General features: G+C 46.0%; 1 protein-coding gene across 1 annotated transcript in view; it reads left to right on the forward strand.

Annotated features, from left to right (window-relative positions):
• Positions 1-13,340, forward strand: part of LOC107106952 (cytosolic phospholipase A2 epsilon-like) — a gene marked incomplete at its 5' end in the record, with an annotated part of 50,514 nt that overhangs the window by 11,557 nt on the left and 25,617 nt on the right. The window contains 5 exons of the mRNA XM_015407168.1: positions 155-218; positions 2,174-2,328; positions 4,031-4,108; positions 4,436-4,473; positions 12,474-12,633. Coding sequence (XP_015262654.1) covers positions 155-218; positions 2,174-2,328; positions 4,031-4,108; positions 4,436-4,473; positions 12,474-12,633 — 495 coding nt within the window. The remainder of the gene's footprint in view (positions 1-154; positions 219-2,173; positions 2,329-4,030; positions 4,109-4,435; positions 4,474-12,473; positions 12,634-13,340) is intronic.

Here is a 13,340-nt window from a genome sequence, read left to right on the forward strand (position 1 = left end):
TTTGCTTTGTTCTAGCACAGTAAACAGGGCTCTGAAGACTATACACTCATATCAATCCTTGGTTTAGGGTCTTTGCATCACTTTTCATTTTCATAGCAGAGCCAGGCTGGGGCAGAGTTAGTCCTGCATTTTCCTCTGTTTTTCTCTGTTACAGTCTCGTGAAGTTGCCTGTTTGGAAGTTCAAGTGGACAATGGGAGAATGCAGAAGGATTCAACACGTAGGTCACTTCAATTAATTGTTATATTATGCCAAAAACTAACCACCACCTGCTTTTCTGTAAGTGATTCCTTCACCCTTTCTTGAGCAAGCTCCGATGCTCATGCCCATTCTAACTGTTTATGTTAAACATATCAGCAATTCAGAATGGATTATAAATGATAAAAGACTGTGTTAGGTATATGCAAAAATAAAAGCAACCTTATTATTTTTACATACCATTACATAAAACACTGGGATTCTGAGAATGGTTCTTACAGAAATCTTAGTTGCGTATTATTAAAAGAGGAATATTTAGCTGTCCCTGGTTCTAGCATAGTGACGTTTTGTATTAAACACAGATTGAAGAGATGATAATAAGGATGGTTATATCAGGAGAAACTGAACACTGACTTTAATGATGCTGGTACAGTTGCTGTTGTTTCTGAAAATGTTGGAAGATAAAACCTTCTTAATGCATCTGAAGCCTTCTGAGACTCCACTGGACACACACAATGCCATACTGACAGGGCCATGTCAGTGAAAATAATAGGCTCACTCCCCCACTGTGCATCTTTGGCACTGAAGCAGCTGAGATAGCCCTGCTTGCAAATAGAGCTCTGTAACACATTCTACTTTTAAAAAACCACTAGTACTCTTTAGTTCATAATGAAGATGACAGGAAGCCGTGTTTCATCTAATTACAAGGAGGTGCTGGAATTCACTTGATCCAAACTACTGTCTGGCCTACATTTCCATCATTTACAAAATATTCAGGATTTAAAGCAAGACCACTTTGGATTGTACCAGCAGAAGTAATCACACCATATTCGAGACATAAAGGCGAAGATTGGCTACCATATAGAGATGTTTTGAAAAAAGATGGGAAAAATTTTGTGATGAAGGAGAGAGAGGAGCTAGACTTTGAGTACGATTGGTTGAATTATATACAGATTTGTGACTTGTTTAAGACTGACAAAAAAAGTTTGGATTTAGGGAGGAAAAAATGAAATAGAATGTATATGGGAGGTAAGAGGGAATAAAATGATCTCAAATCTTTATAAGGTTTTGTTAAAATGGTTTACAGAAGACGAATCAGTAAAAGAGCAAATGATTAAATGGGGTGTAAATATGAATAAAGAGGTGACAATGTCATCTTGGGAATATTTGTGGAAAAATTCAATTAAGATATCGACTTGTATTAATGTGAAGGAAAATTGCTATAAAATGATGTACAGGTGGTATATGACGCCAAAAAAAATAGCAATTATGAACCAAAGCATGTCTAATAAGTGTTGGAAGTGTAAGAAACAAGAAGGCTCTTTTTACCACATGTGGTGGACTTGTGATAAAGCTATGACTTTTTGGACAGAAGTCCATAGTGAGATGCAGAAAATTTTGAAATGTACCTTTAAAAAAGAACCTGAGATTTTACTTCTAGGACTTAAGATGGAAGAAGTAAATGTAACAAAAAAGACATTGCTGTGGTATTTGATAACAACTGCTAGAATGACTTATGCACAATTTTGGAAACAAGACAGAATACCAGAAAAAGGAGAATGGATACAGAAAGTGTTATTCATGGCCGAAATGGACAAATTAACAAGGAAACAACAACAAAGAAGATCAATTTTTTTTGAAGAATGGAAAGACTTTAAAGAATATTTAGAAAAAAATTGGGATGTAAAACATAATTTACTGTGTTTTGATAATTATTAAGAGCAAGAATATATAAAAGTATTGAATGAATAGAGTAAAATATTGTTACCTGGAAACTTATGAATTAAAATGTGAATAGATAATAAAAATATAAGAGGAAATGGAGGGAGGAGCATTGTGGGAAGCCACCATGAGGGGGGGGAGGAGATAAGAGATATGGATATATGTTATTTGAAATGTAATGTTGAATATGTTGTTATATCCAAAAATAAAAAGTTTTGCAACATATTCAGGATTTTCCCCCCAACCTTCTTTTAGAACGAAGATTCAATCTTTCAGTTGGTGGATCCCATGAAGGACCCCAGGAGCTCACGTTGCGCAACTGGCTTTGTCCCGCGTCTCCTGTTAAATTTCACTATATCAAATATTTCCCGTCAGAACTGGACATTGAACTCCCAAGGTGGCTCTGTTCGGTATGTTATCCCTTGTCTTAATGAAGAGACTGCCATGCTAGATTTGAAAAAGAACTGATGGAAATAGAGGCAACATGGTTTTTTTTTGGGGGGGGGAAGGACTTGATGACATCTGGTGGTTCCCTTTCATACACCTGAGGTACAGCCTGTGATGATATTTCCTCTCTCCAACATACTGGGCTGGTGGTTGCTGCTGCTGCTGCCTTCCTGCTAATCTGCATGGGAAAGTCAGTAGCTATGAGCAGCAGGTGAGCAACAGGGAGAGGGCAGCTAATTGGAGTGGTGATGGCTTCTTCTAGTCATCATTGGTACTAGCTCACTTGCTTGGCCAGGAATTATCTGGATGAGAGACAGCAGGAGGAAGCAGGAAGCACTTGCCTACCCTTTCCCACTAAGTGGTGGTATGTTAAGCTGCCTGTCTGGCTCTTACTTGCCCGGGGCAGAATCTAGGGTTGCCATACCATCTGGGACCTTCTTTTGGTCAGCCAGGTCTCAGGAAGGGTCTCAGAATACAGAGAAGAGGGGGGTTGGCAGTGCCCCTGGGCCCCTCTCCCTCCAGCCAGCAGCCTCTCCCTAGACAATGTAGGACACGTCTGGCCCTTTCTCCTTGACCTCCCATTGGCTTGGTTCCTGGGGGTAGGCCAACCCCATAATCCCCCAGTAGGGCAGACTCCAGATGGGGTTTGCAGGCATCCTCCAATAATCTCTGTATTGTTTCAGCCTCAAACTCCCATGTTTTAACCCAGCCCTGCTACTTCATTATCATTGAGCTAGGCCCAGTCACTCTGGCTGTTCTGACTCATCCCTTTGTAGCCCAGCAGCCCCAATTCTTCTCCCAAGTCAGTGTCGGTGCTATCTAGCTCAGCTTGCCCATGCAGTGGGAGATTGTTCTGCCTTGTATCAGCCACTTCCACCTCTTGCTTGGTCCCTGGCTCTTCTGCCTAGAGGAAGCTAGTGGTGAGGCTGCCTGGCATGGATCAGAACCCATGGGCTGAAATTTAATCAGAAGACTTTTTGGCTAAACATTAGGAAGAACTTCCTGACAGAGCAGTTCCTCAGTGGAATAGGCTTCTAGGGAGGTAGTGGGCTCTCCTTTGGAGGTATTCAAACAGAGGCTAGATGGCCATCTGACAGCAATGCTGATTCTGTGAACTTAGGCAGATCATGAGAGGGAGGGCAGGAAGGGCTGCCTCAGTGCTTGGTTCTTCTGGCCCTTTCTTACATGCCCAGGGAAAGACTGATTGCCACGTTGGCGTCAGGAAGCAATTTTTCTCCAGGTCAGTTTGGCCAGGGATCCTGGAGGTTTTTTGTCATCTTCTGGGCATGGAACAGCGGTCACTGGGGGTGTGGAGGGAGGTATTTGTGAATTTCCTGCATTGTGCAGTGGGTTGGACTAGATGACCCTGGAGATCCCTTCCAACTCTATGATTCTATGACATTTTGATTCAGTGTGTAATAATGACAGACTGATGAGGGGAGGCACCCATCCTACTACTGCCACTCAAAGAGAGAAGACAGATAAGAATGATGGCTGCTGCACTGTGGATGGAGCAGGAGAGAGGCTTGCGTTCAGCCCTGCCAGGGCTCTGGGGCCTCAGCAACTGCCCATGTATGCCAGCATCTGGTGCTGGCCTTAGGAAACAATGTGGATTGCTTTATAAAGTTTTTCTTGTGGTAAGTAATGCCATTTTTTTTAATGCAGGCTTCCGGGGATCCAAATGAGATAATGAGTGTTCCCCTGAATTCACTTCCCATGAAAGAGAATGTGACAGCACCACAGGTGAGAGTTAATTGTTGACTTTTGGGATCAAGTAATGCACCAATACCTTTTATAGAGTAATCCAAGGTGCATTTATACCACCATTGATAATTGGAAAAGCAAACACATCTCTCTTCCTTGTTTTTCACCTGTGGCAAAATTTTCCTGTCTAAATGTCTAAAATTGATCTTATGATAAAGAGGCAGAAGCTTTACCTGATATTATTATTTAAGAAGGAGCCAGGAAATGTTAGAGATAGTAAAATGCTTTCTAAAACTGAAATTAATGAAACCTTTAATATCCCAGTGGCTTTGAAGAAATGCATGTACTCTTTATTTTTCCCCCCAGAACAAAACATTTGAGTTGGATGTGACGTCAAAAGATTGGTAAGAGAACCTTTCCTAAAGCCTAACTAAAAATCCACAAACACTTCCCTGCTCTTCTTTCTCCCATCCTTTTCTTATCCTAATTTTGTATGGAGTCTCATGGAAACAACCAGGATTGCCTTGGTGGACCATGCCACAACAGAATTAGTCCATTTCACACATTCCATATTTAAAGGATACAAGTAAGATATTTAAGCCTACACCTAACGAAATACAAAAGTGGGAATGTAAAAAAGGCATGTCAGTCATTTGTCAAGGGAATCATGGTTGGCTGCAGCTCACTGAATGTACACTTGGTGGTAAACCTGGGCTTGCCTATGTTTCTCATTTGGGAACAACTGGGCTGTAACCATTTTCTGGAAACATTTAACAAAACAGAAGAGAATAACATGTAATTGTCATGATCACCTAACATTTTCAAGAAAAATACTCATGTTCCCTATTGCTAGTATTAGTCACTTCTTGACTGTGACAATGAAGTAGCACATCTGAAAGGCCATGCTTGGTCAACAGTGGGAGGGCTTCTAATGTCCTGGCCCCACTGGTGGACCTCCTGATGGCACTGGTATTTCTGGCCACTGTGTGATACAGAGTGTTGGACTGGATGGGCCTTTGGCCTGATCCAACATTGGCATCTCTTATGTTCTTATGGCTTTTATCTTGCCATTGAATCAGTAAGGTTTCCCTGCCCCATCCAAAAAATAGGTAGAAACCAAAGCCTCAGTCACCTTACAACAGGTACAATCTCCAGTCTTGTGTTTGTATCATTGCCAATGCCACCCAATATTTATCCCACCAGCTCCAGAATATCTACAGAAGCTGAAAATATTCACTAGAGCATCCTGTCCTAATTCAGCATTTGCTTACAATTGAATTGGGCCACAGAAGGCTTGGTAGACATGATGGTTCACTATCTGTTTCAGATCATTGTCTTCTACCACATTCCTTTTATACAGTCTTTGGTTAGGCACATGAGCTACCTTGAGCAAAATGAATCCTAAGATAAGGAACTAGAAGTTTTATCTGTCAGCATTTTAGAATGGTAAAAATCCCTAGAAGAAATGCACTGAAAATGTTCCCTGTTTCCACAATCATATGCACCTGTCTGTGCTAGGATGTGTTGTTAATTAGGATAGAAGAATCATTGCTACCAAAAATGCATCTCTGTTGCAAAATATCAAATGAAAATCTTAGTGACAGCTGTTCAAAGTTTCCTTGGTGCTATTGGTGCTGGCATAGAGACTTTCCACATTTTTATACCACCAAAATGTTTGACAAGTTATTATAAATATATTATATTTATGTCTTCACACAAAAAGTATGTCTTCTTTAAAAGTCATCCCACACAGTCATTTAAGTTAAGTGATAATTTTGTTGCTTCATCATACATTAATCTTAGTTGTCCCCACTGCCATGTTGATTAATAAATTCAGAAAGTTGGATACCCAGAGTTGACTTATAGACCAACATGGGGCTAAGAAGTGCTATTAAATGAAATTAAGAAAGTTTTCAAATGCTGGGATCTCAAACAACTACCACATGAGATTTCAGTTGCCATTTTAGGTTGCCTTGAGAACAAAGGAAGTTGTCTGAGATATCACACAACTACCTTACAAGATCTTGGCTGACATTCTGGGTTTCCTGGCCACCTAAAATATTTTTGGTGAGGCCCAGAGCAAGAGAGGAGGAAATGTTGTTTTCTAATAGGATGTTTGAAGACTTGGTTTAGAGGGTTTTCTTCCAGGTTGATTTAATATGAAAAATGTATCCCATGCTACTCTTGCTTCATACAGTTACGATGGTTGAAGAATGTTTATACCTTAAGGGAACAACATTTGAGTCCAGTGTGCACATGCAAGCTCATCCCTTGAATAAACCTGTTGTGTATTATTTATTTATTTATTGTCAAATTTATACCCTGCTCTCCCCGCAGAGAAGGCTCAGGGCGGCTCTGTATTGAACCTGAACTGTCCTTGCAAAAGGACTGAGCTTGGGATGCATAACAATAGATTGCTGGGATCATAGAATGGACCAGTAGGGAGACAGGGACCCTAGAGTAAACCAATTGGGAAATAATAGAGTGTAAATAGCCTATCATTGGGAGTGGGGTATTTTTGGGTGTAACCCTCTTCAGGCATAAATACCTGGCTTCAGCCAGGGATAGTGAGTCTTCTTTCTCTTGCTGAATCACTAATAAGCTATGAGCTGATCACTTCTAAGCATCTGAACCCAGTATATTTCACTGGTGACAAGGATGGGATCCCCATGAGTGAGCCTGACCCAGCCTCCAGCACCACACCGCACAACCATCTCCAGGACTCCGTGCCTCGCATTACTCCACGGGTCATGGCTGCTGCTCTGGGAATTATTCCTGTGTTCGACCCCGCTCACCCTGAGCATTGGGAAGCATGGGTAGAGCAGCTGAAGTACTTCGTTCGGTTCCAAGGCATAGACGACACAGACAAGAAGTCGTTCCTGCTCAGCACATGTGGTATCGCCATGCTACCCCTAGCCCAGGGCCTCGTCACTCCTAAAACCCTTGAAGCAGCCACATACGATGAACTTGTCAAAGCCCTCACTGGCCATTTCGCACCTCAACCAACCAAGATGGCGAAGCACATGGACGTCTTAGCGCACCACCAAAAGTCTGGTGAAGCGGCCACCGACTTCATAGCTGATCTCCCCAGGCTGGCCATAAACTGTGAATTCCCAGATCCTGAGGACACCCTCTTAACACAGATCATCTGGGACGTCCATGAACAGAAACTCCGCCACAAACTCATCGGTACCAACGAGTTCAAACTGGACAAGGCACTACGCATGGCCACAGCTTTTGAAAAGGCACAATGGGATCACCAGGTCCACTCCACGCATCAGGCCTCCACATCCCTGGCCTCCGACACCTCGGATGAGGAAGAAATACTCCAGGTACACCACCCGGCTCGCCGGGACTCACGCCCACCATTTGTGACTGCCCTGCAGCCCGCGAAGACCATCGCTCAAGAGCCTTGCACCAGCTGCAGTGAAGAGCACGAACACCATTCCTGCCATTTCCATGATGCAATCTGTCAAACCTGCGGAAAACAAGGCCACATCGCATGAGTCTGCCACTCCTGTGGAAACTGGCATCATCCAACCACTCACCAGGAATCCGCAGAGCTCCACAATACAGCTGTCCACCAACACCAGGTACTACACTTGTCCCAGGACACTCCTAACAAAATTAAAGTAACTGTGTTAATAGAGGGGGCTCCTTGCGAAATGGAGTTGGACATGGGGTCCTCCATCTCCATAATCTCAGAAGAGATTCTCAGGAAGCTCTGCCTGCATGGGGGTCCCCATCTAAAACCCACAGGCTTCAACCTCAGAGACTTCCAAAAGAACCCGGCGGCCATTAAGGGGGGGCAAGTTCCATGTGCAGTATAAGAACTTTGAAGGACTTTTAGATTTGTCGGTGGTGGAAGGGAGGCATACTAGTTTACTGGGTTTGTCATGGTTCACTCCCCTGGGGTTCAGGGTGACGGGGGTGCATCACGTGCAGCCTACGAACTTCAGCAACATGTGTGACAGGTTCCCGGCCATTTTCGATGGGATACTTGGTCGCTACACCGGTCCGCCGGTCTCCCTAGATCTCGACCCAGCTGTACGCCCCATCCATATGAAGGCCAGGTGCGTCCCATTTGCGTTGCGGCCCAAGATAGATGGAGAGCTGGACTGCCTGGTAGCACAGGGTTTTTTAGAGCCAGTGTCACATGCCCTCTGGGAGACCCCCATCGTCACCGCGGTGAAGCCCAACAGGGACATCCATATCTGTGTGGACTATAAGTGCACCATAAACAAAACAAAGCCCTACAGGACCACGCTTATCCCGTTCCAGTAGTCAGCCATGTTTTGGCATCTTTGGCGGGTGCAAAGTTTTTCGGCAAATTGGACTTGGCCCAGGTGTACCAGCGGCTCCCCATAGACAATGCCACTGCAGAGGCCCAGACGATCATGATGCACAGGGGTGCGTTCCAGGTGTGGTAGCTGCAATTCAGGGTCAGTGTGGCCCCGGGGAATCTTTCAAAATCTAATGGACTGTCTCCTTAAAGGTATCCCTGGGGTCCAGCCATTCTTCGACAATGTTTTGATCATTGCCCCCAAGGCCGAGACCTTTGCCAAGAGGCTGTGCACCATTCTGCAACGTTTCCACACCGCTGGCCTGAAGGTGAAGCAGGAAAAATGCCTCCTGGGGGTTCTGAGAGTTGAGTTCCTGGGGTTCTTGGTCAATGCTCAAGGCATCCATCTGACGCCCGACAAGGACTGCACCATCGTTGATGCTCCAACCTCCTTCTCTAAGCTGGAACTTCAGGCTTTCTTGGGGCTGTTGAACTTCTATCATTCCTTCTTGCCTCACAAGTCTGCAATTGCCGAGCTCCTGCACCACCTTCTCAATAAAAAAGCGCCTTGGGTGTGGGGCCAGAAGCATGCCACCGCATTCTGGGCCGTCAAGGACCTGCTCACCTCCAATGCAGTCCTAGCGCACTTCGATGAGACATTCCCTGTTGTCCTTGCCTGCGACGCATCCCCGTGTGGGGTGGGGGCTGTCCTTGGACACAAGCTGCCCGACAGCCACGAGGCCCTCGTGGCCTACTACTCCCATACCTTGTCTTTGGCCAAGCACAACTATGTGCAGATTGACAAAGAGGTGCTGGCAATCATGGCTGGTGTCAAGAAGTTTCACAACTACCTCTAAGGGGGGCCTTTCACCATCATAACAGACCACAACCCCCTCCTGTGTCTGTTGGCTTTGGATCGCCAGACTTCACAGATGCTGTCCCCTAGGGTGCTCCGATGGTCTATCTTCTTGGCTGGCTACCAGTGTGCGCTCATCCACAGGCCCGGTAAAGTGATGCATCACACAGACGGTCTCAGCCGCCTCCTGCTGCCCTCCTGTGACACGGACCCAGTGCCTGCACACCAGATTCTGCTCCTTGAGGAACTGCCTGACCATCCCATCCAGGTACCCGATGTGTCCCACCACACCACACGGGACTGCGTGCTCTCCTGCATTTTGGACTGGGTGGGGAGGAGTTGACTCACCAGCCAGGTGGGCCCAGAGTTTGCCACATTCTCCTCATGCCAGGACGATTTGTCGGCCTACAAGGGCTTCTTGTTGTGGGGAAGCTGGGTGGTTGTACCCGCTCCGCTATGCCAGTGAGTCCTAGCAGCCTTACACAAAACGCACGTGGGAATTGTGCGTATGAAGGCGCTAGCCCACAACTACGTTTGGTGGCCTGGCATGGACAGCAAAATTGAGGACTGTGTTAAACACTGCCAGACATGCCAAGAGTCCTGGCCGGAGCCCCCGAGGGCCTTGGTGCATCAGTGGGAGTCCTCCCACAAGCCATGGGCCTGCCTGCACCTCGACTTTGCGAGCCCATTCCAGGGCCAGATCTTCTTCATCCCAGTGGATTCATACTCCAAATTGCTAGAAGTGGTGCCGGTCCCCTCCACATCATCCCGAGCAGCAATTTGCACCCTATGGCAGATCTTCAGCTCACATGACATTCCAGACGCTATCGTAATGAACAACAGGACGGCTTTCACCTCATCTGAGTTTCGGGAATTCGCAGACTACTATGCCATCTGACACATTCGCTCTGCTCCCTTCCACTCCGCAACTAACAGCCAGGCTGAGCGGATGGTGAGAATGACTAAGGAGTCCCTCCACAGGACTGGCGGCCTTCCTCTTGGGCCAGTGAGTAACCCCAAACACAACCACCAGCCGCAGCCCCGTGGAACTCCCAATGGGAATGTGCCTCACAACCCATCTCGATTGATTGCACCCGGACCGCGCTCCGGAGCACAGCTTGGCCCCAGAGAATCAAGCCGCTCCCCACAGGTTCTTCCATCTATGCATGTAACTTCTCCAGCGGCCCAGCCTGGGTCCCCGCCAAGGTTATAAGGGTGACCGGGCCGCTATCATAGGAGGTATCCACAGAAGACGGCCAGAGGCTCCGCTGACACATAGCCCCGCCGTCTCCTCCCCGCTGAACCTGGGATACACACACCAGAAGACAGTGACGAGGATCTACTAAGCTCAGAGGAGCCCAAGCCTGAGGAGAACATGCCCACCAGCAGCACCCAGCCAGAAATCAATGAACAGCTTTCAGAGGCCGTTGGCGGAATGCCAGCAGCCGCCGCCACTGGTGGCCCTGACAACGTCCCAGCGCCATCACCCTCTCCCAGTCTGGCGGCGGGGCAGGCACCTGACATGGTTCCTGAACCTGCAGCCCCATCAGTGGAACCACGCCACTCGAACCGTGAGCAGCGCCGACCAGCGTACTTAAAGGACTTCGTCAGTTGAAGAGGCTCTGAACCTTGGGGGGAGGGGTGTTATGTATTGAGCCTGAACTGTCCTTGCAAAAGGACTGAGCTTGGGATGCATAACAATAGATTGCTAGGATCCTAGAATGGACCAGTAGGGAGATAAGGATCCTAGAGTAAACCAATTGGGAAACAATAGAGTGTAAATAGACTATTGTTGGGAGTGGGGTGTTTTTGAGTGTAACCGTTTTCAGGCATAAATACCTGGCTTCAGCCAGGGATAGTGAGTCTTCTTTCTCTTGCTGAATCACTAATAAACTATGAGCTGATCACTTCTACGCGTCTGAACCCAGTATATTTCAAAACCTTCCTTGGTCTTGCCACTGGACTCAGACTTTGTTCCACTGCTTCAGATCAACACAGCTGCTCTCTTGGATATACCTTATGGAAGACCTTTCTTCTTGCAATATACATTTGAAATACAAAGTAGCAATTCCAATCTGTACTCATGTGTGTGAAAGTGCTTCATCTGTAATAGGAAACTGAGGAAACTTCCATTAAAAGCATTGAAAATTAGTATGTCTGCTCTTTAATCAGATATTAATGCACCATGCCAGTGTGGATCAAGTGGCTCACAGTCCACAATGTTTTAAGCGTATTTAAAGCCACTTATTTCACTAGGTTTAAATACACTTAACTCTTTAGATTGTAACCGTGTATCTAAGGCTCAGTTCAGATACCAGGAACACATCTTGGTTTGCTCAGGACAGGTACAAACCTGATTAATTGCCAGGCTTTCATGCTCCCTGCTGCTTCCTTTCACGCGGTAATATTTCAGATAGTCATGACAAAGGTGGCTTCTGTGTAAAGTTCTGGGATTCTTAACCAGCTGCAGGAAAAGAAATAAGCATTTGTTAGTGAAGGTATTTGCAGATGGACATTTCAAATAATTAGGAGTTAGTTGCACACTTTCATCTTTAATCTTGGCATAAGCAAAAAAGGAGAAGAGAAGAAATACAATACTAGTCTGGAAAAAAGCGAGGTTCATAAGGTTCAGGAACAAAAGATTTGTTCAAAATGTGCCTAGATTGGTTCCCTTGCTCGAAAGCCAGTTGAATCCGACTCTAGGGTTGCGGTGCTCATCTCTGTTTCAAAGCCGAAGAGCCAGCGCTGTCTGAAGACATTTCCGTGGTCATGTGGCCGGCATGACTAAGCACCAAGGTGCACGGAACGCTGTTACCTTCCCACTGAAGTGGTACCTATTTATCTACTTGCAATTTCTTGCTTTCGAACTGCTAGGTTGGCAGGAGCTGGAACTAGAGACGGGAGCTCACTCTGTCATGCGGCACCCGGGTCGAACTGCTGAACTAGCAACCTTCCACAGCCTGCAGTTCAGCGTCTTAACCACTTGAGCCACCGCAGCTAGATATGTTACGTTTTAACATATCCACATTATGGCTATTGTCCATACATGTAGACATCTTTTTCACCTTCTTACAATGATAGCTTTGATCCTGTTGAACGGTAACCAGTTTTGCTACTTAAAACAACAGCTTCTGGTTCAATATGGGGCAAAAGTACAACTGTACTAGAAATAAAACAAAAATCCTTGAGTGCACATGTACAAATGTAATTTTTTAGACCATATGGCAACATCTAAAGCCAATCCAATGTGTTCTTTTTGCTCTTAGGACTGAAGGCTGGCTGTGGAAAACCCCAAAACAACTTGATGTGAGACTAGACTATGATCTGTGCTCAGATGAAAAGATTTTCCTGAAGAAACGGAAGAAAGTGGTGGCTGCTGCCCTGAAGGGTTGTCTTCAGTTAGAGCACGTCCTTCAAGAGAATGAGGTAAGTGGAACCCAGGAAGAGGAAGAGGGACAGGCACGAACCGGCAGACAAACTAAAGTTCATCACAAATTTTGGCCTGTTTGTGGCTCATGAACCAAAGTTTGTGAACTGAAGAGCCACAACTAACTTCAGTGAATTTCTGGGCAATCTGTGGTGCCTTGGGAGCATTTGTGAAGAGCAGAACACTGGGGTTTATCCCTGTTTTCTGCTCTTCACGAGAAACAGCTGAGGGGCTGGGAGCTCTCTGCCACTCAACTGTTTGGTTTAAAAGGCTGGGAGCCAATTAAACCCTGCTTTCAGCTCCCCATGGCTTTTCGTAGGGACCAGAAATCAGCCACTTAAATCACCACTGCTTTCTGTTCCTTGTGGCTTTTCGCAGGAAGCAGAAGGCAGGGTTTAAATAGCCCTGCTTTCTGCTCACTAGCAGCAGAAAGGGAAGGGAGAAGTCCCTTCCAGGAGGCAGTTCCCTCTTTTATGCTGGCAGTGGATCACCACCAGCAGAAAGCTGAGGGAGAAGTCACTTCCAGGAAGAACTTCTTCCTTCCCTTTCTGCTGGCAGGAGATAGCCACGAGCAGAAAGGGAAAGGAGAAGTCCCTTCCAGAGGGTGCTCCCTCCCCAGTTTTTCATGCTGACTTCTGCAGTCCCTTTAAAGGACTGTACAAGACATCCTGAAACAGCTAAGTGGCAGGGAGCAAGCTGCTCCCCT

The sequence above is a fragment of the Gekko japonicus genome, unplaced genomic scaffold, assembly GCF_001447785.1.
Source record: "Gekko japonicus isolate JY-2015 unplaced genomic scaffold, Gekko_japonicus_V1.1 scaffold4227, whole genome shotgun sequence".
NCBI classification, from domain to species: domain Eukaryota; kingdom Metazoa; phylum Chordata; class Lepidosauria; order Squamata; family Gekkonidae; genus Gekko; species Gekko japonicus.